At 36.6% G+C, this 27,879-nt stretch overlaps 1 protein-coding gene across 2 annotated transcripts in view; it reads right to left on the bottom strand.

Moving 5' to 3' along the window:
• Window positions 1-27,879, bottom strand: part of SKAP2 (src kinase associated phosphoprotein 2) — a 153,490-nt gene that overhangs the window by 31,046 nt on the left and 94,565 nt on the right. For both annotated transcript variants that reach the window (XM_065883776.1, XM_065883777.1), the window contains exons 7-9: window positions 27,091-27,215; window positions 26,157-26,220; window positions 25,663-25,800 (exon numbers count right to left, since the gene is read on the bottom strand). In XM_065883776.1, coding sequence (XP_065739848.1) covers window positions 25,663-25,800; window positions 26,157-26,220; window positions 27,091-27,215 — 327 coding nt within the window. The remainder of the gene's footprint in view (window positions 1-25,662; window positions 25,801-26,156; window positions 26,221-27,090; window positions 27,216-27,879) is intronic.

The following is a 27,879-nucleotide window of genomic DNA, read 5'->3' on the forward strand; positions in this document are numbered from 1 at the left end:
TGACAGGCTATGGTTACTCAGACTTAAGAATCTGGCAGACATTTTCTCAAAAATGAATTAAGTGAACTTGTTATTTTAACAAAAACAACTGACATTTATTGCCCATGATAAAATTTGATCTTTCAAGCAAAAATTAGAATTTTAGAAACTTACATCTTAGGATATAAGCTTGATAACTCCTCAGCATTTAAGGACTTTTCTAATGAGATCAGTGGTGATATTAATGAATGTGATGTTTTAATTGTACCATAACTGTGTCAATATTTAGAAGTTCTGCATAATGTAATGAACCAATATTTTCCAACTGACCAATGCATGATGTTACAAAAGCATGCATGGGTAAAACATCCATTCAAAGTACAAGACGGTCTCCTGAATTTTGCTGTAATACTGTGTGGAAAGTTCACTGATACGGTTTTGGATTCCACATTGCAACTAGCCTTTAACAAACACTTGTCAAGTTTGGGTACAGTATTAAAGAAGAATACCCACCATTACCTGCAAGGCTTATTAAAATACTTCCTTTTCCTATTAGTACATATCTGGATGAGGCTGGATTTTCTTCACATGCTGACTGTACTTAAATTAAACAACATATAACAACAGAGTAAAGGCAGAAGCAGATATGAGAGTCTAAATGTCTCCTATTAAGATACACATTCAAGAGATCTGCCACTCCTCACTCATATTTTGGGAAAATATATCTATTTTTCCAAAAAAATGTTATTTATGTTCACATGTAGTGGGCTTATCATTATGACTTTTAAATTAATTAATATTTTTAATATTTCTCAGTTTCAATTTCTAACACACTAAATATTAAGAGGCATAACCCACATAAACAAAAGAGTCCTCAATAATTGGGAGTCCTCAATAATTCTTAAGACTGAAAAGGGCTCCTGATTGCAGAGGGCCTGGGTTCGATCTCTGGTCAGGGAACTAAGATGCCACAGGCCGTGCGGGAGAGCCAAGAAACAAAAAAAACCACCACCACAACAAACAAACTAAAAACCCAGACAAACAGAAAAGACCTCCTGGGATTAAAAAGTGTGAGAATTGCTGCCCTGCACTTTCTAGGGTAGTTTTTTTTTTTTTTTTTTTTTTGTGGTACGCGGGCCTCTCACTGCTGTTGCCTCTCCCGTTGCAGAGCACAGGCCCCGCAGCCATGGCTCACAGGCCTAGCCGCTCCGCTGCATGTGGGATCTTCCTGAACTGGGGCACAAACCCGTGTCCCCTGCATCGGCAGGCGGACTCTCAACCACTGCGCCACCAGGGAAGCCCTCTAGGGTAGTTTTAATTAAAAATCTAAATATTGTTGATCCACGACATGAAAAACCTGTCATCTTGCTAACCCAGCGCACTGCTTGATAATTCTTTTATACTCCCAAAGCACACAATCTGAGGATTGAATCAAATTACTGTTGACTCATATTGAGCTGTTGACCAAAATCCCGTGTTCTTCCCATTTTCTGTGGGGCAAAGTCTTTCCTTTCTCATACTAGCGCAACTAGATTTTTGAGGCAAGTGTGATATTCTGTCATACTTCATCCGGTTAGATTTGATCCACGATTTTGGTCTATTGAGAGCATAGCCTGCATGTATCTACCCAAGGCATTCATGAACACGACAGTATGACAATTCTGAGAACTAAGCCCTAAGGTGATCACAAAATCAATTGGTCAACACCCTTTGGGCACTGCTGTATAGTCAGTTATCTAATGGTCTTTATATCCATAAATATTTCATTAAGAATTCTGGCCAAATGCCTCACTGAAGGTATTGTCTTTGTTATATGTCTGTCATTTCCTTGAAGCCATGTTGGGTTCTACTCTAGAATCATTATTTCATCTTCTTTATGACATAAAAGGCTCTCTTGGACACCTTATTTTAGTAGTTTCTCTGGAGTCCACTTCAGAGTCTTCTCTGGGTCAGAAGACAAATTAAATTCGACTCATCCTGAAGACAGGGCTCAAATGTCCCCCAACTTAGGGTGCTTTTCCCAAATCCCTCCAGGCAGCTGGCCACTCCTCCCTTTCTGTTCTCACAGCCTTAGTTAGTACAGAGCATTATAAATATTTGTCTACTAGTCTACTTGCCTCCAAGTGTGAACTCCCCAAGGGTATACTTACATTACAGCAGCCTAACATAGCGGGGGCTAGAACAAAAAAACTGTTTTCCATGAAAATTTGTTGAATGAAAACTAAACAGATTTTGGTTAGCTGGGTACTCTATTAGAATCTCTTTGCCCATCCTGGGCTTCTGTTACCTCTTACCAATCTTATCAGTTGGAGGATAATTCTTGACAGAAGGGAGCAAATAAAATAAAAACTAAATTGTTTTCTTTGAATTACTGCCCCTAATAATTTCAAAAACAAACAAAACCAGAGAGCAATTATATACCTTTTGTTGTCTTTAGCATAATTTATAAATTTCAGCTATTTTCATATTTTCTTTGGTTATTTGGCCATTTCAATGGCTAATATATGTCTCTTTAAAAGTTACATTCATAAAAAAAGAAGAAAAAAAGAAAAGTTACATTCATTGGATAGATTCTAGCACAATGATATATTTTAGTTTCTCTCCCTTTTTTTTCCCATTGAGATCCTGTGATATTAAATGGTATTTTAAAACACTTGTCTTTAATACCATACATTGTGCCTATTCTTTCTCTGAGTTTTCTGAAATCCGCCTTCCTAAAGTCTAGGCAAACATCTCTGGAGGAGGCCAGTTTTTTTCCTCACTGGCTATGATGGATTCTAAGATGACAACTGCTTTTGTCTAATTTTTTCCACAATTAAATCTGGGTATAGCAGCAGTTTCCCTATTTATTTCCTATGTCCTTCAGTCTCACTCATTTTTTAATATGCTACTTCCACACTTAAACTATATCAAATAGTAGAAAGAAAAAGAGGCAATGGTAATGACTGTTTATTGCTTTTCTGCCCTCTCCACATTCTCAATGTCAGTTACTCTTAGTTGAATATTCCTTGTTGCTAAATACTAAAAAAAACCCTAACTATCCTGATCCCTGGCTCTGTGTGTCCCAGACATAAGAAGCTGAGAGGGTGGGAAGAGAGTCACTCTCAATCCCCCCATCCTTTGTCTTCAAATATCACTTGCCTTTTAAACTTCTAAATATAGGCATACTTCACTAAATAATACTAAATAATAATATAATTAATAAAATCAATCATAATGGAATCAGAAATTAATCCCATATTAATCCCAAAAGATACAATGGAACTACAGAAATGCAAATAAAATTCATATTCCTGAAGTTCACATTATCCTCTTTCACCAGCTGTATAAACTTAGACAAGCTAATTAAACTCTCTGAGCCTCAATTTTCAATCTGGAAAACAGAAATACAAAATCTACTTTAGATAATTATTGTGAGAATGAAAAAGTTGAATGCCCAGTGCACAGATTTTTAACAACAGTGATTATCATGATAATCTAAGAATGTACTGTGTGCCAAGCACCATGCTAGCCATGACACTCTACAGTGAAATCTTACTCAATCCTCAAAACCCTATGAGGAAGGTATTGCTGTTATTCCCACTTTCAGATGAAGAAACACAGGCATAGAAACATTTAAGTAACTTGCTCAGCGTAACACAGCTATAAGAAGTAGTGTCAGCATTTGAATCCAGGCAGTCTTCCTCCAGAGCCCAAGTTCAGAAGCACTACGCTTTTTTTTTTTTTTTTTTTGCTGTACGCGAGCCTCTCCCTGTTGTGGCCTGTCCCGCTGCGGAGCACAGGCTCCGGATGCGCAGGCTCAGCGGCCATGGCTCACCGGCCCAGCCGCTCCGCGGCATGTGGGATCCTCCCGGACCGGGGCACGAACCTGTGTCCCCCGCATTGGCAGGCGGACTCTCAACCACTGCGCCACCAGGGAAGCCCGCACTACACTTATTCTTCTCATTCAATGTAAGACTTTGCATAGATCACTTATTTGTTAATTAAACAGCACTTTAACATATTGCCATAACATTCAACTTATGAGAAAGTTAATATTCACGATGTCATATAGACATATATTCTTACTTTTAACACTCTTCAATGACAAAATAACTTGGCTAACTCTGACAGTCTGAAAAAAAAAATAGTTCCCTTGAAAAATAGTGTACACTGCTGAAAAAGAGAAGAAGAGTCATGTTTGTAATGGCCACAGAAAGTGAAAAGCTTGTCTTTTGCCCCCTCCATCTTTCTTTCATTTGGAAGGCAGCTTGCAAATGGAAAAATCATCTCCCATCACCTCCCTCTCAGAGACTGAATATGATGAGAAAACAGAATAAGGCCAAGCCCTGAAGCAAGCAGAGCCGAGAGCAGCTTCTGTCCTGGCCAGGAGCCCAAGAAGATTGATTAATCCTGAATAAAATAGCTATAGCTCCTCACTAGATCTGACTGCGATAAGACATGAAAAATGCAGCAAATTAAAAACACTTTACATACTATAAAAGAATGGCATTCTCAAAATACAAATGTCCATGTACCTATGAGGGACTATACATAGACTTTCAGAATTATGTTTTTAAAGCATTTTCAATTCTAAGGTGGGAGGTATTTTTTGACACACAAATTTATGATAAAATATATTACAGGGCCTAGAAAATGAGAGATCTTCTAAAACTAGAATATTTCTATAGAGAGGAGTTGCCAAAAGAAGCAAGGTAGAACCTGTAGGGGAAAGAAGGGGAGGTTAGGCACACAAAGTTCATCTGATGGAGCTCTTTATCTTCATTCCTGCCAAACAGTACCTGATGTTCTTCAAAGTACATAAGAATAAAAATTTGAGCTTAAAAAAACAACACACTTACTCTGTTTTGGGCCCCTAAAGGTATGGATGAACTCTCATTTGCAAAGTGTCTCTTATTGAGATTGCAAACATAAGGCCAACATAAACGAAATGTCTCCTCTTGTGTATAAGAGCCAGGGTATTTTTAATGTACATGGTGGACAAACCAGATCTTACTTTTTTAAGGTCTCACGCAACAGCGTCCCAGGGTAGCAGATGGAATAACCTTATCCATTCTGGAAAGACAAACCCCTGTCACCTTAGGAGCCTAGAGTCCAGGCAGTGTCTGAGCTCCAAGACTAATAACCCCTAGCCTATTTTCCAGTGTGACAAAGTATTCTTGCTTTCTCATCCCCAATCCACAACTATTCAGGTATTTCTTTAAAGTTAAATGACACTTTACAAACTTTTCCTGACAATTTTTAGTTAAGACTGATGTTATGCTATAATTGTATATATTAAGAATGCAATTTAGGGTTTATTTCTATCTAATTAAAAAACACAATCAAACATATAAATTTAATGGCATGCCCATCTATAGTACCTAAAGGGGCATTCAATGTCTATTTGTCCTTCCTTAGAATAAATCACTGATCTAAAGAGAATACATGAAATGACAGGTGAACCTTCCAGAATGGTCTAACGAGGAGAATAATGTTAACTATCTGAATGTAGCTTAACTGAATGACTTATTTATACCTACTCTAACTAAATAAAAGTAATTCTTGACCAGCTATTATAGAATTCAGGTAGTTATAAACAGTTTTATCATATGATCTTCCCCTAGCTTGGAAAATAATTTCTGAACTTAAAAAACTCAAGAAGAAAAATTATCTCAATATAGTTCACTTCAGTGAAGAAATACAATACACTACTTGGCATGTGTCCACAGGAAAAGTCTGGCTCCCAGATGCTTCTTGCCAGGCCACAGTGGATTCAACAATGTTTAAACAACTGACAATGTGCACTCATAGCACTGATGACACAGTGACCAAAAATTCAGCAAGAGCCTGTCTCATGGGTATATTCATATATTGAAAAGTAATATCAAAACGAAACAAATCGTAGACACACATCACAAACATGAAAGATTCAACTCAATTCAGTTAGGCTTTTAAAAAATATATGTCACTAAAATTACATAAAAATTTACTAATGAGACTTTTTATGCCATTGCAAGAAACGTAAACATACCGATATTTTTCATTGTATTAGTGTTCTTGAAAATGAGAAATATAAACTCTAATTTGCTTCCTATATCAAAAGTCCAACAACTCTTTCCAGCAATCAATTAGCTGTTTCCAAAGCTTATTCATTATAATCACACAATTTATATTAATATCCACGATTTCCTAAAGCCATGCCCGTTGATAACAACTGTTTCTATTAGTTTGTACCAAATAAAATTCCAATAATTTACCACTTCTGATCTCCAAAAACAATAACTTGCTAGGATTCAAGGGTAAAATAAAACTTCAAAATTTTGACACCAAAGTGGTAGCCCAATTTTCTTAGATACATAACATCTATGGTCTTTATAACTGGCCTACAAGTGTATAATTTACTGGAATGATACACTTTGTAAACAGGAAGGTTCTGAGTAAAATCTACATCCTACTGTAGCACATTCAAGCATAAACAAAATTCTGTTAGCATTTCATATGAAATCAGCTGTCACAAATGTAGCCAACAGTGAAAAAGCCATGATACAAACAAAATTACTTTGTGTGATTTTCCCTACTTCCAGATGACAAGTTTCTGTGAGGTGATATCCTCTCTCTCAGTAACAAACAACTTCTGTCACATAATGTTTATGTCATGTAAGTTTTGCAAATCAATAGTGCAAAAACTGCTTTGACTTTCTGGGAGAGAAAATGATTGATCGGCATAGGGAATAAAATACATTATTTAAATTAGAAGGACTTCATTTGGTTGGAATGCCAACTCCATTTTTAAGACATACTCTTAAATAACCAAGTTAACCTCATCTGACATGACCTCAAATGCAAATACGTATTATTGTTAGCTTGTAAAACCAAAGTATACATTGGGATCTGGATAGATCTCTACTTTGAGTAATTCTCTACATATACAAATGTCATTTTTTCCCTCAATAGGAATAGGATCATTTACTTCATAAATTCCGCAGCCATTTAAGATCTCTTCTGTCATAAATTCAACAAAATTTCTTGTCAAGAAGTAATTAATATTGAGTATAAAGCCCATTAGTACTCAGAAGACAGGATATTAGACGCCCAGCATGGAATCTTGCCTATAGTATATACTCAAATTTTTGTTTATTTGACTTGAATTAGTTTATAAATCGAACACTTAAAATTAAGCTAAGTCTCTACTGCAGTGGTTTTGTAGTAACTGATTACTTACAACTAGGAATTCAACCTTTAACAATATGGCCAACCAGGCTGAAAACAGACCTGTCTCTCCCCACTTACTCAAAGGGGAATACCGACCATTTACAGGGTGAGGTTGAGGCTGGAGGTTTACCATCTTCACAGATACAGGAGACATGGCTTTGGGCCCATCAGAAGCAAGGAGCTGGAAGCAAGAGCCCCACCAGCCTAGGGAAGCCACAAGGAAGCTTTTTGTCTTCCCAGCGCTCTGGATGGTGGTGGTCAGAGGGGGAGGGGAAGGGTTTCCTGTGAGAAATCAAAACCCCATGCCTGTACAATGTGAGATCCAAATATATACTATCCTCAAGTGGTATTTTCAAGCCAAGAAATTTAACATAAAAACTGTAAAACTCCTGGGGCTCTGGCAGAAGCAAATGCAAAACCATTGTGCAGGAGCATTTCCAGAACCCAGGGCACACAGCACTCCTGCAGGGACAGGAAGAAAACCTGATAAACTCGCAATACTTGGAGCTAGCAGAAGAGACGCCCAAGTAAACAGGCAATCCCGGTGTTGCCAGCTCTAATACAAGTCAACACACAGTGCTGTGAGAGCACAGAGGAGAGCTAAGAAATTAAGGAAAAGTTCAAGGAAAAGTAAATCTTTATTTTCCTAGCACTGCTAAGCTAGAGGTTCAAAACACAAATTGCACTGGTCTGGTTCCTTTGCTTTCACCCAGTGAAGGATTGATCCCACGTGAATATTTTCTGGGGCTTTGGACCATCTGGTTTTTAATGTCTCAAGCAATGGGGTTTCTTCCACCATTTCCTTTAGAAAGTCTTTTTTTGTTGTTGTTGGGGGGGAAAAAAAAAGAAGAAATAGGTTTAAATGCTGAGGGGACTTGGCAGTTGTTGTTAGAAGTCTTCCTTGTTAACTCTTTCTTAAATCCTTTCATGAATATAAATTCCCCTCTTTCCCCATGACATGAATATGTTATAATCTGGCCTCTTCCAAATATACCAAGTTACCTCATCTAAACATTTTTTAAGGGTCTTCGTTCAAGGTCTCCCTGACCTTAATCATTTTACTTTCATGTTCAGAATGCTCTTTAGGTGGTGTTCAGAACCAGATTTTGCTCATTGAGTATGGGTAGCACTGAATGAAGCAGTCTTTTCAGATATCTCATCTACTGGCATAGACTTGGCTTTGACCTTTGTTTCTCATCAGTCTCTTTTTAGTCTCCAATTACTCTTCAAAACTATTCCTTATTGAGTATTTGTTATATTTTATACTTCTATTTAACAAACTCTGAGTTATATTGGTCAACCCTGCATTCCCCAGTGCCTAGCACAGTGCCTGACATATAATAGCTGCCTAATAAACATCTGTCTCATGAATAATTAATACTAACTGTTGCATGAATAATGAATTACTTACATAAAAGTTGGGGTTTTTTCTTTTTTCTCATTTCATGTTGCATTTGCTTCACCCTTTTCAGTTCATTCATTAAAAGTTTAAATGATTGCTTCAGAATACCTTCAAATTAATGCTGGGCTCTCAGGAAATATTAAATAAACAACTAGGCTCAAAATGCACATATTTTAAAGTGCCTACACATGTATATCTACATGTTTGGGGGTTGCTGTCTCTTACAGTTATGTCTTAAGCAATATAGGGAGAGATTATATTTTATTATGAGTATAGCTGACCTTCACCTTGACCCACTTAATCAAGCTAGGTTTCCAGGAAGAACTGAGATGTAAGGTAATTTGTGAAAGAAAACACAGGCTGCCCAGGGAGGTGAAATGAGGTTATCTGGTGTATGACAGAGCATAATAGGCAATGTGAAATCGGGAGCAGGACATGTAAACAGTGGGCTGAGCAAAGGAGCTCGCTTAATTGAAGGAAAGGGTGTGGAGTGGAGAAGGAAACAAAGGGATAATGTAAGTCACAGCTGGGACTGGGAGTGAGCGAGCTGAATCTTGACCACAGCCTTCCTCTGTCCTAGACCCTGCAGTGACTCCTCCAATGCCCACTGAATCCAAGGAGTGGCTTGAAAGAGCATTTTTAAACACTTTCCCCAAGCATCTAGGTAATCATTGATTCTTAACCTTTGTTTCACCGTCCTTTAAGCTGCTTGTGCAACTTTCCAGATCTGAGTTAAACATGAAGCTCATCATTTTCTTACCAGTTACTTTAAGTCCTCTGGATTTTGTCCTTGCAGATGTCAGCTTTTAAAAAATCATAGTTATGATCCTGTGCTCTTTAGACCTACTCTACCTGTGGTCTTTAATGAATGAGTGGAAGCAAAGGAGAATGTCATTTCCTGGGCAATGTCTTGCTTAAGATGACTAACCTACTATAGGGAATTGGTAACTCAAGTTGGTCCTGTTGCTCACAGCAGATGATCCATCTTTAATGGCACAGAAGACTGATGATATTAGAGCTTTTCATCACTCAATGTATTACATTTCACAAGTTTATTTACTTGAGATTATGCTCACTGGAAAAGTAATGTTAGATTTTAATGAGGTTTTGGAAGATCAGTCATACTTCAATATACCACTGATAGTATTCTGTTTAGTACAATCATTCTTTTAGGATTCTGTAGTAATTGGTATTATTAGGAAAAGAATCATCATAGAGAAAGGATTTCTCTGCCTTTAACTAACAGGCCCCTCTAACTAAAGATTACATTATTCAGGTATTATTTATTGACTTCGTATGAGGAAGGCACTTGTCTAAGTATTCTGGAGGTGTCAAGAAACACGAGGTTTGATCCCTGCCCTTGAGGAGCTTGTAAATATAATGAAGATAAGTTATAATGATCCATCCATTGGCTTGTTTGCTGAATAACTAATCCCATGAAAAGTAAAATATGAATATAAGATTTATAGAACAGTAGATAACAACATAAAAATGTCACCAAGCTGTGTGTCATTAATTTTCAAATATATGGTGCTACAGAAGTTCAGAGAAGCAGAGGTCACTTCAGGCTGAGATGGGCAGAAGAGGCTTTCTGGGGAGATGGGATCTGATGTGGGCCTGGAAAGTAGGAGGGAACTGGTTAGGAACTGAACTGAGAGTACTCCATAGAGATGGAGTATATGAACAAAAATGTGAGGCTGGAAAAGTAGCCGATGTTTGGGGAGAATGAAGAGTAAAAGTCAGCTTGTTGAAATTGGAGAGTTGGTGCAGTGTATTAGGGACTGAACTAGAATGTTTCAGTCAGCATGTAGAAGACCTTTGATGCCAAAGTATGGTGCTTGGTCTTTATCCTATAGGCAGTAGAGAGCTATTCAACTTCTGAATTCTGTTTTTCTTGAAAATATTTTCCCCATTAAATGAAAAAGTATTAATCAGCTATACAGGAGGTTTTGAATTCTTTTATATATATATATAGTCTCAACATCAGATGAGATATTGCTGATAAAAGTGATAACACTCAGAATGGTAGAGGACATGTTAATACTACACTGTGTTTAGTAATATACCATTCTCTACCTATAAAAATACTGTACTGTGCCCAATAGATACACGTAAACTTCAAGGGTATTTTAATTGTTTATAATGGAATAACCGTAAATGATTCACCTAAACAGATTTAGAGAAAACACTATTTAAACCAATACAATACAATGGTGTAAGGAATATACAGAATCAACAAAGGTATTTTCATTGTTCCTGATGGGTGACTATAAAGGTTCTACATAAGTGTGGATAGGGAAAATGTGGACAAGGTATACAGTAATACTACTGGACTTTGGGATTGGTACAAGTGTGGGATAGATAGATGGATAGATAGATAGACAGATAGATAATGTTGATAGATCTTTCTATCTATATATGTTTAGTTTGGGGTTTTTCTATAGTTAGATATTCATATACCCATTTCTCTGATTAAATTATAGCATATTTGAGGACAAGGGCTATTCATCATCTCAGTATCCACTCTGTATCTTGCAGATAATGCAATATATTAGAAAATATGTTAGAGCTGATTGTGAACTTTATGGATAGAAAAATGAAAAACAATCAACCAAAAGTTTTATTTACATGCTATTTGACCGAATTTTTGTCCCTTAATTACTCATTAGATCAACATATTGATTTAGTACAAGGCACCTAGTACAATGTAAGTGAGGAAGGCACTGAGGTGAAGCACAGAGAAGGAATAAAGAGTGGTTACGAGTTCAGTCTGTCTGGAGCATAAGGGGTCTAAGCGGCACAAATGTGCCTGGAAAGGTAAATGTGAGTCAGATCATGGAAGGGGTTTGGGACTGACCAAACTCAGCCGTGGAGACCCATAAAGGTTATTGAGCAAGGGATGAATTTGACTATGCTGTGTTTTAGGAAGATCAATCTGCTGGCAGTGTGTAGAAGAGATTGTTGGGTTGTTTGATTAGGGAGAGACACACACACAGGAAGTAGGCAGAGCACTTAGGAGCTCTTGTAATGTTGCAGGTAAGAAATCATCAAAGCCTGAGTGAGTAGAGAGCTGGCGATGGATGAGGTTTTAGAGGCAGAATCACTAGCTACTGAGTGAAGATGTTTTACTTTGCTCCAACCATATGCCTGTACATGTAATCATACTTGAAGGCACAAAGTTGCCCAGGGAGAGAGTGTAAAGAGAGGAAGAGGTTTCAAATCCCAATTTTTCATCACACAGGACCATTGAATAGCTTTTGATGTACATGGGCAACCTCACATAACTAAACACGTCAGCCTCACTTTAGTAACTCAGCACACATTTTTCAGGTGTCATTTGTGCACCCAAGACTGTATTAAACATCATTTCTGGCCTGCAGAGGTCCTGCTTGACCTGGCTTTTGCCTAGCTCTCCAATTGGTTACCTTTGGCCCTCCTTTCTGGTTCCTGAACACCTCAGCATTCTCCAGCCTCAGGGCCTTGGCACTCGGTGTCCCCTGTGCCTAGAAGGTGCTTCATTTGGCCTTTTGCATTTATGTACCAGTTTTAGTCAAGAGGTTTCAGTTTAAATGTCACCTCTTCCTTGACCACAGAGTATAAAATAGTCGCTCTTTTCCCATCATCCACTTATCTTTGTAGCACTTACTATGATCTGTCCTTTTTACGCCTAAACTCCCAACAGCTAGAACAGAATCTAGCATGTAATAGGTTTTCAAAAAATATTTTTTTCAATCAATTAATTAGATGCATAATAATAAGAACATATAATGAGAAAATAAGAAAAGATAACGTAGAAACCAAAAGCTCTACCATTAAAGAAATTAAGGGTAAATAGGAAAACAATCTGAAACAATCAGCAAGCATGAGGAAATGAAGAAATCTAAAACAGGGCCAAGATGCTTATTTATAAATATTACAACTATGTAACAACTAAAAATGGGAAAGGCCAAAGAAGGAGACAGTTTCCAAAAGAAAGGGGTGTCCAGTAAAACAAAATTTCCAGTAATGAATTTGAGAATACAGACTGACAACTGGGAGAGACTGGTGACTCTGAGGGAGCTGTTTTAGGTAAGGCATCAGGAGAGAAAATCAAATTGCCAGGGCTTAGGAGCGAGCTGGTGAAGAGATAACGGAGACAGAGACCAAAGAGAGCTCTCCCAAGAATTTTTATGCAAAAGAGAAAGAAGCAAAGTTAAGCTGTGGCTCCTTGAGCTGTGATCAGGAATGTGGAAAGAGGCCCAGATGAGGAGGCAGGAGATTTGGGATCTGGTTCCAATGAGAGCTCCAAAATACCACTCTGCAAATGAATTTTCTTATCCGTCTATGAGAAAAATTTCCCACCCCATCTCAACTCCTGTAATAGGGGACAAAGGGACTAACGGATAAGTAGGTATAAGGAGTTGTCACTTCGTAAGAATTCTAAAGAAGTTCTAATAAAGAGCGACAAATCTATAGAAGAATGTTTTATTTGAAACAAAATCAAGGTCAAATTTCACTTGAGCTTAATTAAGTTGGACTGGATTTTTCCCCCACTTTGGCTTTTCATTGCTCAGCTGTAGCACTTGCTGAGGTCAGATATGAAGAGTGCTTATATTTACCACTGACATTTTGTTGAACCTGTCCATTCTTATTAATCACTGCTTTAAACTAAGCAGCTTGAAGACTCTTAGGAAGCTAATATTCCCAGCTGATCTATCTGCAAAAATAGTGAAGCTTGATGCTCTCCTGCTGCAGACTGTCCTATAGATGTATGTTCATGTAGGTAGACTCATGTGCGTGTGTGTGTGTGTGTGTGTGTGTGTGTGTGAGAGAGAGAGAGAGACAGAGAGAGAGAGAGATTTGCAGGGGGGACCTAAAGAAGTAAATGACTTTCTGTGAAGCTACAACAAACTTTATCATATTCTATCTGATGAAAGCATAGAAGAATTAAAAACAAAAGCGGGCTCTGATCTGTTTATACTCTACATGGGAGGCAAATCATATCGGCAGAATGAAGACTCCAGTTAAAAAGTCTGATACAAAGGTGATGAGAAGCTATGCCTTGAAAATAATTATTGAGATTTCTCGATGTTAAAAGGTAAAGTACTCACTTATGTATAGATACAAAACCTATAGTGTGAATACCTGACCTTCTGACACACTTTTAGGATTCTTCAAGCAAGGTTCACAGAAAAATCTTAATAGCCCAGCTCCATTAGTGTGATTTTTCTCCTTGCTTTATAAATGTTAACATTTTTTCTTTCTTTTTTTTTTTTTTTTTTTGGTACACGGGCCTCTCACTGTTGTGGCGTCTCCCGTTGCGGTGCACAGGCTCCGGACGCACAGGCTCAGCGGCCATGGCTCACGGGCCTAGCCGCTCCGCAGCATGTGGGATCTTCCCGGACCGGGGCACGAACCCGTGTCCCCTGCATCGGCAGGCAGGGAAGCCACCAGGGAAGCCCTAAATGTTAGCATTTTAATATGACTAGAGTGGTTGACATTTGCTTACCTTCTGGTTCATAATTTTTAATACGTATTCTAATGGTTCCATAGGCAATGTAAACATAAATATGTGAGTCTGAAATTTTAGAATTTGGTGGTTAAATATTCCAAAGCATCAATAATTTCTAGTGATTCTATTTGGTTCATTAAAAAAGAAATCTGGTCCTTTTTCCATAGGATCTTTTTCTCTTGTTAAAGCTTCTGTTCTTTCCTTTATCTTTTTAATCTTTTAAATGTATTTATTTTATAGTCTTTTTTTCAAATTGTTCTCATCTCAAGTTCATTAGGGATTAATTTTCTCATTTATCTTATTCCTCACCATATCTCTCTAGATATGGTTCAAAGTACCATGCCACATGTTTTTATCTGTACTATTTTCATTGTCTTTCAGAACTACATATTTTGTAATTTCCTTTGTGATTTCTTCTTTTAACTCATGAGCTATTCAGAAATTTATTTTTTAGCTCCAAACAGGAGCTTGGGTGTTTTAAACTATCTTTTTAGTGCTGGGTTCTAACTAAATTTCATTGTAGTTAAGGAACATAGTCTGTATGATATAGATTCATTGAAATTTGTTGATATTTCAATTATGAACTTATATACTATAGTCAATTTCCATGAATATTCTATGTGCACTGAAAAGAACATATATGTTTTTAGATAGATTAAATCAATTAAAAAATTTTTTTTGGTTCAAATCTTCCATATAGTTACTAATTTTTTGCCTCCTTGGTTTATCAGTTTCTAAAAGTGGTATGTGAAAATCTCCCACAGTGATTGAGGATTTGTCAAACTTGTCTTATAAGTTTTTTCTTTATAGGCTTCAAAGCTATATAGTTAGATGCACTTAAACGTTATCTTCTTTTACTATTATTATATACTGAGATTCTGTAGTCCTATTATGGCTTTATGCCTTACATTCTACATTATCTGATGTTAACACTGCTATAGTAGCTTTCTTTGAATAGGGTTGTCTGGTATATCTATTTTCATTCCCTTACTCTGAAAATTTCTATGTGGTTTAGTTTCAGGACTATCTCCTCTAAGAATGCTGCTAGATTTTTTTTTAAAACTCCAATGTGATAATTTCTGTCTTTTAATAGATTATTTTAATCAAGTTACATTTACTGTAATTATTTTTATATTTGGGCTTTTATAAAACTATATTTTCCCTTTGCTCCTTTTCCTTTCTTCCTGCCTTCTTTTGTATTTAAAATTTTTTCTGTGATCATCTTTTATTTCCCTTCTGCTGCTTTGGGAACCCTAAGATTGCATTCCTACTTATTTAGTACTTACTCTGAAATTTTAACATGCATTTCCTAACAAAGACTACAATTACTCAGTATTTCTCTCCTCCTTCCTCCTGAATAAGACAACACTTGGCACACTGGCACTACCCCACATCTCCATCTTGCCCCAGCTAATTTTTAAAATTATAAGCTAAATTTAGTGTTAACTCTTTTTAAAATAAAAAAAAAAGCTTGGGCTTCCCTGGTGGCGCGGTGATTGAGAGTCTGCCTGCCGATGCAGGGGACACAGGTTCGTGCCCTAGTCCGGGAAGATCCCACATGCTGCGGAGCGGCTGGGCCCGTGAGCCATGGCTGCTGAGCCTGCGCATCCGGAGCCTGTGCTCCGCAACAGGAGAGGCCACAACAGTGAGAGGCCCGCCAAAAAAAAAAAAAAAAAAAAGCTCACTTTTCTTTTGGCTAAAGTACGTAGTGAGGAGCAGAACTGGGATTCAAAGCAGTGTGTGTTTGCCTCCAAAATCCTTGCTCAACCACAACAATTTACTGGTTACGGATACAGAGAAAGGTATTCTGTGTGTATGGGTCAGGGAGAGGAGCCAGTAGATAAGAGACAGATGGAGAGGAAGAGGGGAAGTGGACGATGCCTTGAGAGAAGGTGTCACGATAGTTTTGACACCGTCTGCCAGAAGACAGGATTCATATATCAGAAAAGCAAAAACAACTAACTCATGTCATGAGACACGAATAATATATATATGTATATATACATATATATATGTATATATACATATATATATGTATACGACATAAATAAACATGGGGAATTAAGGATGTAGTCATAAGTCAAGGGGCTTGGGCCAGAAAGGGAAGGTGTAGCTGCACCCATTTAAGGCCTGTGTAAGAATGCAGAGGGATTTCTAGCACCTAGGTACAATGCCTGCCACATAACAGGTGCTCAAGAATATTTGTGGAATGAAAGAAGTAAAAGCAAGGAAGAAAAGAAAGAATGGAAATGGAAAAGGGAAGGGAGGAAAATAACAGAATGAGAAAAGGAAGAAGGTAATAAGGAAGCAGGAAGAAAATGAAAGGAAAGAAATTAAAAGAAAAGGTAGAAGAAAGTAAATGAAAAGAAGGATCTCTTTTTTTATTAAGTATAAACACTGCATATTTGTAAATGGGCTAAAAAAAGACAAAAGTTTTATATCAAACTGTTAACAATGCTTACTTAGAGTAGAAGGTGAATGACTTTCACTTATTAACTTTATGTCCATCAGCAATATTTAAGATTCTTCCAGTGAGCATCTATTGTTTGTTAGTAAAGATTTAAAAGTTAAGACTCAGAAACAGCAAAAGGGAAATGTGCGGAGAATAATAAAGAACCACCTGATGTGGCATGGTGTGACGTACCCTCAGGTGAGTGCATCTTCACTGATCCCCCCAGTAGGGCCCCTCAGGGACTCCCTGTTGACCTTCAAGAGCAGAGACCATTTTTCCTGCCATCTCAGGCCCATTAATCTCCTCAAAATCCAGGCCCCAAAAGGAAGAGAAACTCCATTATTGGATTTCCTCTCCTCTTAAAGCCACCTGTCAAATTCCAGGTGGCCTTGGAATTGCTTGGCCCTGCATTCTCCCAGGTGGTCTGACTCCCTTTAAGAAGATCCAATCCTTCGTCCATAGGTCTTTCACTTCAGCCTGAAATGAACAACCCTATCAGAATAGGATAAGCCAAGTGTCTATACAAGAAAGACACATATTTACAATATTAAAAAAAGACTCTCCCTTCACAGATCACAGCTCATTAAAATAGAGAAAATGCTTCCCTCCTTTTTTTTCTTTTTAATCTTTTTTTTAAAAATCTTTCATGGGTTTCTCATTTCTCTAAGACTCCTCAGTCCCTTGAAGTAAACAGTGACAGACAAGTCTAGCTGGTCCCTTATGACATAGAGCCATTCTATATTTTCCTAGCTTTACTTATATAAGAAAACCTATGTTCTGTCCATAAAAATAAACTCATACAAAGCATGGGTTATGGGTTTTTACAACTCAAGAGACACAGATAAAAAGGTGATAAACCCTGGGCTATGTCTAAAGGCTTTTTTGGTTGTCACCTTATAGGGGTGCTACAAGCATCTAGTGGTGTAGACCAGGGATGCTGCTAAACATTTTACAATGCACAAGTCAGCCCCTACACAAAGAATTTTCTGGCCCAGAATGTCAACAGTGCTGAGGTTGAGAAACCCTGCGCTAAACCATCCTAATCACTCTCTAAAGGAGGAATTTTATCAGCCTCGTTATAGAGGAGGAAACTGAGAGCTGTAATGTCCCACAACCCAAGTCATATCGCCAGCATCTGGATCGGATCTGTTTCACTCCCTTAAACCCATGTATCTGCTATATTATCTTGAAGATGGAAATGACCTCCTCATTTCATAAATAAGGAAATTGAGGCCCAGATGCCAAGTGTCTTGCTCTGTATCTCACTGCTACTGGTGATTCTTTGTCCCTTCACAGTTCAAGGTCTGTGATGATGACTAATCACAAATGACTTCACCTCAAACGATGAAGCTGCCAACAAATGTCTCTTTCTCTTGTCCGTTAACCATTACACCCCTAGTAATTAACTTCTTGTTTCTGCTCCTTTAACACTGTAATCTAGTGGTTTTATTGCTCACATCTAATTCACTAGCTTAATCAATCATTATTCAGCTTCTTCTGTATGCTAAGCACTGTAAAGGTGCGGGATATAAATGGGTCAGAAGGCAAATGGAAGAGAACTGCAAGTTCAGGGGTTGGCAAACTATCACTCAAAGAGTGCCTGTCTTTGTAAATAAAGTTTTATTGGAACACACACACACAAAAGGTGATAAACCAAAAGCCATCTATTATACCTCTATAACAGAGTTTCTCAACCTTGGCACTACTGACATTTTGGGGCAGATAATTCTTTGTAGTGGTGGCCGTCCTGTGCTTTGTAGGATGTTTAGCAGCATCCCTGGCACCTACCCACTAGATGCCTGCAACACACACACACACACACACACACACACACACACACACACACAAACACACACACAACCAGTTGGGGCAACCAAAAATGCCTCCAGGAATTCAGTCATTAAATGTACCCTGGGGGCCAAAATCTCCCGTGGTTGAGAACCACAGAGGTAGCGCCAAGTTGCAAAAATAGGTTAGTTTATCTCTCTACAGTTAGAAATATATGTTTTGCACGCACACAGGTATTTCAGGTTTTAATATCTATTAAACTATCTCTTGTAATGAAGAGAATTTGTTTGCAATGCCAACGGCAAAGTAGAGAAAAGCAACATGACAAGCAAAATTATATCTCAAAGCTTCATGCTGTATTATGAAAGAGGCAACATTGAAGAACCCTAAAAAAAATCACATTTATATTCAGCAAAGATAAAACTACAATTCGATGTGTGCGGTGACTCTAATTTATGGATGTTTTCCTTATATTGTATAACTTCAGATAACCTTCTCAGCAGAGTTCAGAGCTGAAACCATCCAAAAAACGATAATCTAGTTATCTATCGTACCATATAACAGGATACCATATCACCACACTTTATAATTCAGTACCATAGTTTAAGGAAAAGGAATGCCAGCAGGCTGCCTAGACTAACAATATTAAAAGGCTGAATATGGGTGATTCTGTGAAAGTCAACTGGCATCTTTCCATTGCATTCCAAAGAAGGAATCTGAAAAAAAATTATTTGGTGAAATCAGGAATGATGTTAATACCAGAGACTCCAGGGTCTTCTATAATCTTATTAACTTGGTAATATGAGTGATAATTGCTCAGCAAGAAAATAAAGCTAAAATGTATTTTGGGGGGGGTTGTAACTATTTATTGATTAAGTTGGCTCTCATGTCATTTGCTGGAGATTGCTTCAAATTTAAGTACTCAAGCACTGTTCTTTTTTATGGGTATATATATACATATATATATATATATATATATATATATATATATATATAATAGTTTCATGGAAAAAATTTATAGCTGCAATTTACTTTATATGCCATTTTAGATGCAGATAGTTGGACTGAATAAATTTTAAATGTAATTGAATGACCAAAGAATAAAAACGTCCTTTTCTGGCTTGGAATAGTTCAATCTATCATTACAATATTTAAAAAAAAAAAGAATGAATTAACACTTTAAAAAAAAGGTTAATGGGATTAGAAATTTATTGTCCTATTTTATGCTACCCTCTCTCCTCCTGTCCACTTGCCAGAAGAATTTCAAATGCAATTCCCCTGAAATCTACAGATTTAATAGGCTGAACAGGCATTTACCACTCTTGATACTAGGCCGATTTTATTGAGCCTACATCTTTAAAAATCTTTTTGTTGTGTTATTTCTGCAGAATTTCCTGACATTATAGAAAAAAACTTACAGGTGACATGGTGACTAGAAGACAAGAGCAAGCTGGGTTGGTTTCTGCAGCAATTTCCCAAGTATTGCTTTCCCCTTTTGAGATTCAAATGCAAACAAAAACCTTCTTCTGTATTTCTAATGAAAAAATGAGCAATAACTTCTGAAATTTGTGCTAAGCCAAATGAACCCATTACTGTGTTATGAAACAGTTTAACACACTTTGATCAAAATATTAGCTCTGCAAACATAAATATGCAATAGTAATATCACCACGTAATCAAACATGACTGGTCTATGCTAATAGGTACTAAGACATAAAAGATGTCAAAGCATTAGGATATTTGAAGAAAAGCCAAATGTCTTTAATATTCCCCAGAAATGGCATTGTCTCAATTCTTCTCTACATATGTATAAATACCCTAAATGCAAAGAACCTTACAAATTTATTCCTATTCTTTTGTGAAGTTAGTTAAAATTTAATGAACAAATTAAAGAGAAGCTGCTGTAATAGCTAGAATATTCTAACTGAAAAACAATGAAACTATTTACACTCCCATAAAATTATAAACATTTTTCAAGGGATATTTTATAATACAATTTTTAAACAATGTTTTCTTCTTATTATTCTTGAGACTTAAAACACTGCATGTTTATTTCGCATTTTAAAAATATATTTATATGGACTTCCCTGGTGGCACAGTGGTTGACAGTCCGCCTGCCAATGCAGGGGACACGAGTTAGTGCCCCGGTCCGGGAAGATCCCACATGCCGCGGAGCGGCTGGGCCCGTGAGCCATGGCCGCTGAGCCTGTGTGTCCGGAGCCTGTGCTCCGCAATGGGAGAGGCCACAACAGTGAGAGGCCCGCGTACCGCAAAAGCAAACAAACAAACAAAAAAAACATTTATTTGAGTAAGAGCTCTGCTTTCTCAGAAAAAGAACTTTGTGCTTTAAAGTAACATGTTGAATGCTTAGATTTTTCTTCAAACACATTTTATGCTTCATCTTTCAACTAAGAGGATTAATTTTGAACTACATGTAATGGACAGAAAATCGTGTTGAAATGATAGTATGAATTAATTCTGGGAGTTTAACCAGTAAGATTTCTGATACACAGTTATTTGTACAGAACTGGAAAAATAACAACAGTTTATAAGTATGTTCACTGCTTTTCCACTGTTTTCACCTCCTCTCAAAATTATATTCATATTTCACAGAAGTGAAAGCAATTAGCTTAACCCTTCTCCTGAGAGACCATTTCTGAAAGAAAAAAAGTTGCTGTTCTAGTTTTAGATATTTAATCAAACAAAACCTCTAACTCTAAGAGCCAACTTCAGGGTTTTCACTAAAAAAAAAAATCCCCTCTCTAGTGGGTGGCTCAAACTTGACCACCCTGAACTGTGCAGACACTGAAGTGGCTCTCGGTTACACTGGGAAAGAAAGAAGAACTAGACATTCCACAGCTGCCTACACCAGCTTCCTTCCCAGGGGCACAGTTGCAGGCTCTATCAAACTCAATCACTTTGTACAGCAACTGGGATCCCAGGCAGGGGCAAGGAATACCAGAGCAGCTTAGATTTCTTCCAGTACCACAGAAAGAAGTAAGACTACTTCAAGAGTAACCAGTTATTTACAATGATTATGTGGCCCCAGGCCAAAAAAAGTGATGAAGAAGAACATCTGTAGTGAGAGAAAATAAAAGATGTTTCACATTTTTAAGATTTCAAGCTACTTACAGGCACTCTTCCTTAGATCTTTAGTATGAGAGTGCTATAAATATGTGCTCTTTATTCCTGACCAATTTTTTATTTGGGGGGACGGGGAGAGGATAAGCAAGTTGAAGAAACACAGAACTTAATTAACAGTCAATTCAGCAATTGTAATATAACCCATTCACTGCAGTGGTTTAAAGGAATGAAGTGTATATTGCAGTAATATCATATTTAAAGGTACTACACTCTTCCATTTTACATCAGTATACTTTCTCACAAGCTCTTCTGAACATAAAGACTAAAATAACTGTATTAGTGGTATGGTGTGACTAAAGACAAGCAGTCAGAGAATATTCTTCCCTACTTGAGGATAACCAAGGCTATGGCAGATGTCATTTCCTTGAGATAAATCAGAAAGGAAGGAGCTACAAACATATAGTTCTATTAAAATAATAGAAATATACAGATTACCATTCCCCACAAAATCATGCTTTTATAGTAATCATCTTCTGGTAGGGTAGTAAAAGACAATATATAGATGCATATTTTGAGTAATTTTTATAATATCTTAGATTTATAATCCCATTACAATCATTAATTATTACTTGGTCAGAAAACCATTATTATAACTCCATATAATCACTTGCAGAATTTACCAGATATAATAATGAAAATTATAATGATGATGTGACAATTTATTGTGGGTGTGCTATGACTCAATGGTGAAAAACTGAAACCATTTCCTCTAAAATCAGGAACAAGACAAGGTTTCCCACTCTCACCACTATTATTCAACATAGTTTTGGAAGTTTTGGCCACAACAATCAAACAAGAAAAAGAAATAAAAGGAATCCAAATCGGAAAAGAAGAAGTAAAGCTGTCACTGTTTACAGATGACATGATACTATACATAGAGAATCCTAAAGATGCTACCAGAAAACTACTAGAGCTAATCAATGAATTTGGTAAAGTAACAGGATACAAAATTAATGCACAGAAATCTCTTGCATTCCTATACACTAATGATGAAAAATCTGAAAGAGAAATTAAGGAAACACTCCCATTTACCACTGCAACAAAAAGAATAAAATACCTAGGAATAAATCTACCTAAGGAGACAAAAGACCTGTATGCAGAAAACTATAAGACACTGATGAAAGAAATTAAAGATGATACAAACAGATGGAGAGATATACCATGTCCTTGGATTGGAAGAATCAACACTGTGAAAATGACTCTACTATCCAAAGCAATCTACAGATGCAGTGCAATCCCTATCAAACTACCAATGGCATTTTTCATAGAACTAGAACAAAAAAATTTCACAATTTGTATGGAAACACAAAAGACCCCGAATAGCCAAAAGCAATCTTGAGAAAGAAAAATGAAGCTGGAGGAATCAGGCTCCCTGACTTCAGACTATACTACAAAGCTACAGTAATCAAGACAGTATGGTACTGGTACAAAAACAGAAATATAGATCAATGGAACAGGATAGAAAGTCCAGAGATAAACCCATGTACATACAGTCAACTTATCTTTGATAGAGGAGGCAAGAATAAACAGTGGAGAAAAGACAGCCTCTTCAATAAGTGGTGCTGGGAAAACCAGACAGCTACATGTAAAAGAATGAAATTAGAACACTCCCTAACACCATACACAAAAATAAACTCAAAATGGATTAAAGACCTAAATGTAAGGCCAGACACTCTTAAAACTCTTAGAGGAAAACACAGGAAGAACACTCTTTGACATAAATCACAGCAAGATCCTTTTTGACCCACCTCCTAGAGAAATGGAAATAAAAACAAAAATAAACAAATGGGACCTAATGAAACATCAAAGCTTTTGCACAGCAAAGGAAACCATAAACGACACAAAAAGACAACCCTCAGAATGGGAGAAAATATTTGCAAACGAAGCAACTGGCAAAGGATTAATCTCCAAAATATACAAGCAGCTCATGCAGCTCAATAACAAAAAAACAACCCAATCCAAAAATGCGCATCAGATCTAAATAGACATTTCTCCAAAGAAGATATACAGATTGCCAACAAACACATGAAAGGATGCTCAACATCACTAATCGTTAGAGAAATGCAAATCAAAAGTACAATAAGGTATCACCTCACACTAGTCAGAATGGCCATCATCAAAAAATCTACAAACAATAAATGCTGGAGGGGGTATGGAGAAAAGGGAACCCTCTTGCACTGTTGGTGGGAATGTAAATTGATACAGCCACTATGGAGAACAGTATGGAGGTTCCTTAAAAAAGAACTACAAATAGGACTACCATACAACCCAGCAATCCCACTACTGGGCGGATACCCTGAGAAAACCATCATTCAAAAAGAGTCATGTACCAAAATGTTCATTGAAACACTATTTACAATAGCCAGGACGTGGAAGCAACCTAAGTGTCCAACGACAGATGAATGGATAAAGAAGATGTGGATAAAGAAGATGTATTCCTAGAATACTACTCAGCCATAAAAAGAAATGAAAAAAAAAAAAAAAGAAATGAAATTAAGTTATTTGTAGTGAGGTGGATGGACCTAGAGTCTGTCATACAGAGTGAAGTAAGTCAGAAAGAGAAAAACAAATACCGTATGCTAACACATATATATGGAATCTAAAAAAAAAGGTTCTGATGAACCTAGGGACAGGACAGGAATAAAGACGCAGACGTACAGAATGGACTTGAGGACACGGGGAGGAGGAAGGGTAAGCTGGGACGAAGTGAGAGAGTGGCATGGACATACATATACACTACCAAATGTAAAATAGATAGCTAGTGGGAAGCAGCCGCATAGCACAGGGAGATCAGCTCGGTGCTTTGTGACCACCTAGAGGAGTGGGATTAGGCGGGTGGGAGGGAGATGCAAAAGGAGGAGGTATGGGGATATATGTATATGTATATGTATAGCTGATTCACTTTGTTATATAGCAGAAACTAACACAACATTGTAAAACAATTATACTCCAATAAAGATGTTAAAAAAAAAAAGAATATGTAGTTGCATATTTTGAGTAATTTTTTAAATATCTTGGATTTATAATCCCATTACAATCATTAATTCTTACTTGGTCAGAAAGCCATTATTATAACTCCATATAAGCATGTGCAGAATTTACCAGATATAATAATGAAAATAATAATGATGATGTGACAATTTATTGTGGGTGTGCTATGACTCAAGCACTGTGCTGAGGGCTGTAGATCCATGATGTCATTTACTACCACCCCCCTTATGAAATTATCATTATTTTATAGATGACAAAATTGACTTTTAAGGTCACTGAGCTAGTAAATGGTATAGTCAGAATTTAAACCTTTTGACTCTAAAGTCCATGTGCTAGTTACTATGCTCTGCTTACTACACCGAACATCACATTTGTATGTTAATTTTGAACACTTTAGGTATTGTTAAATCATTTGTAAAGGTTTATACTGTTGTTAAATTGTTCTATTCAAAGAAAAATAGTCTTTCTATATGAGATGTCAGTTAAATATCACACATATTACTTATAATCCTTTTTCTTTCTCTAATGGCTGATTTTTTTAATAACCAGAAAAAGGCTCATTTCAACCTAGAGTAGTAGTAACGTAATAATTCCCTAAATGTTCCTTCTGCTTTAGGTTGACCCTCAAAATTACAAGCCAAAGAGCTAATAGACAATTAAATTTATGTTACATAACAGATACTGAGGCATATAAACACTAAACCATGCCTGAAAATGCAGAATGATAAAATATCAAGTACGAAAACTTCAAGCCTCAAAAGGCCTTTGTTTATAGTTCAACGATATTCTTCCAAGACAATGCAATACACTACAGCAAGGAGGAATATATGAGGCAGAAGTTGTTGACATATGGGGTGTGCACAGAACTTCTGGTTAATGGAAGTTCCAAGATGTATAAATAAAAAATGATGTGTGAGTTGCTGGAAAAAACTGTAAGGCAAGTCAATTTTTTAATTAAAAAATTATGTAGCATAAACAATGTTAATGAGCCAAAAGTCCCATGAGAATAGGACTGTATCTGCTTCATTTTAACATTCCATTCACTTTTCACAAAAGTATATCCACTCACTTGAAATACCTCAAGCAGAGCCCTTTTCGTAAAACAGTTTTGAAGATTTTCTTTGTCCTTGTTTTTAATAGCTCATCATTTTCTTCTCTTGATGATATATGACATTAAAAAAAATCCCTAAAATCCTTAAGTGAATCACCATAAATAAATACCTGGAAGTTCTTCATAAATTTCATCATCAATTGGCTGGCTGCTTGCTGGTGAACTGCTGACTGGTAGAGGATGATCAACATCATCATATAAGTCTCCTCTTTCATCGTCATCCTCAGGAATAACATCAGACCCCATATCTACAAAACATGTTTCAGGAAGCAGAATTTTCAAGAATGCAAAAGAGGTTTTCAAAACCCTATTACCTAAATTGATGCAGCCCTACAAAGTCGCAATATTGTTATATGCTATATCCTTAACTTAAACATTTAAAACAACTGATTGTGGTGTAAATATGTGAATTTCAAAGTTGCCATATGGTACTTGCAGAAAAGATGCTTTTATTAATCTGAAGCAAATGGTATGTATTAATACCAGTCATGTTCTTTTAGTCATTTCTCACAGAAGTCAATAAGTTTCTTTGTGTGAAACTCCAACTTATTCAGTTATTCAGTACTTAAAGACTGTAATAACTTGTTCAATTGATTGCTCTTACCTTGTAATACAAAGTTCAGTTGCTGTACCCATTCTTCGGCATCTTTGGGAGAAGCTGCTGTGAACTAATAAAAAACAAACGATAGCAATAAAAATCACCACCGTAATGAAAGGTATATGTTGCATTCTTTCCATTTCTTTAAGACCATTAGTAATTCTCTTCATGTCTAGTACTACTTTCCTTGCAAGGATGCTTCTTATAATGTACAGTTAATTTTGACAAATTTACGTAATCGAAGCAGAGGATGATGGATTTGAAACTGTGATCAGCAGCTGGCAGCTGTGCAGGAAAAAAAGCTGCTTCTCTTCATCAATGTCAAAGACAGAACTGATGAACAAAATTTGCCCTTGACAATTAGAAGACACCCATGAATTTCTTTAGACTGCTGGGTACAGCTTTCTTAAAAATGTTCTTGCCCGATTCCAACACACTACCTGACAACTTAATTAACTGGCTTTCAACTGCAATCTCAGATATTTGAAACTTATTAAACATGCGTTCCATATTGATGCTGGCTGATAGCTCTTGAATTGCAGAGCTGATGTGTGCTTTGGCCTTCCTTTTCTCCCACAAGCCTAAGCAATACAATATGCATGAACATTCTGATATTTTTCTTTTGATAATTTTATTCTTTCTGCCATGTAATCCTTTTAAGAAATCACACAGTTCCATTAAAATAGACATAAAACGCAACATGTGAAGTAATTGATAAATTACATATCTCCTGTTCTCTCAAGAAGATATCACTTGAACTAATCTGGAATTTTTTAAAAACTTGATTTCCCTTTATAGAAATGTTTAATGTATAAAACCCAGTATTTTTTATTATTATTAACACGTCAGAAAGAGTTGTTTGAACAAAATGTTAATGTCTTTAAAAATGAAATCAGGAAGTTTTATCAACTTAATTTCAAGGCATCATAAAAACTCCAACCTGATAGATACGTTTATCAGGAGCAGAGATTTCAAAACAGCAATCTTTCTTTCCATCCTTCCTAAGAGTGTTATTCATTCTGACATTGTAGCCTTCTATTGCAAATTCACCTTTTTGTTGTTTGTCTGTTGAAGATAAAACGAAAGTTAGAATTTCATTTATTATAGTGAATATAAATATCCAGTTGATTAGCTTTTATTTAGATTTTTTGGATAAATATTTGGAGAGAATATTTTTTGGTCATATTGCTTTCACAGTATAATATTTAAGTAGCATTTCTAGGTATTACTTTTAATTCTAAAATTACAGAGTTACTTGGAATGGTTGGTTTTAAAAAGGACATCTAAGGGAACCAAAAGAAGAGGTCTGCAGATAACGGTCTTATTCAGAAGGAAGTATGGAAATATGACAAATTTCATGTAGGGAAAATCCAAGAATTGGAACTTAGAACTTGCTAGACAAACCCAATACAAATCCGTGGCTCTTTCAGGTTTGGTAAGCCAGTGGGAAAACCCATCTAGTTGAAAGCTTGCTGGGCTCTTATTTACTACTATCTCCTCTCATCACCACCCTCCAACCTCCCCACCCCGCAAAAGCCCCTAAAACACAACTTTTTTTTTCTTTAAATCTCCTAAATTGGTACAAATCAAACTCTAAATTTAAAAAGCAAAGCAAAACAAAACTGCTAATTATAAAAAGATGTGAGGGGGAAAACAAAGTATTTGAATGGAGAGGAGTGGTAAAGCAAGTACAGAAGCATATCTTACCAAAACAAAACAAAAGTAGGTT

The sequence above is a fragment of the Phocoena phocoena genome, chromosome 9 (genome assembly GCF_963924675.1).
Source record: "Phocoena phocoena chromosome 9, mPhoPho1.1, whole genome shotgun sequence".
NCBI lineage: Eukaryota > Metazoa > Chordata > Mammalia > Artiodactyla > Phocoenidae > Phocoena > Phocoena phocoena.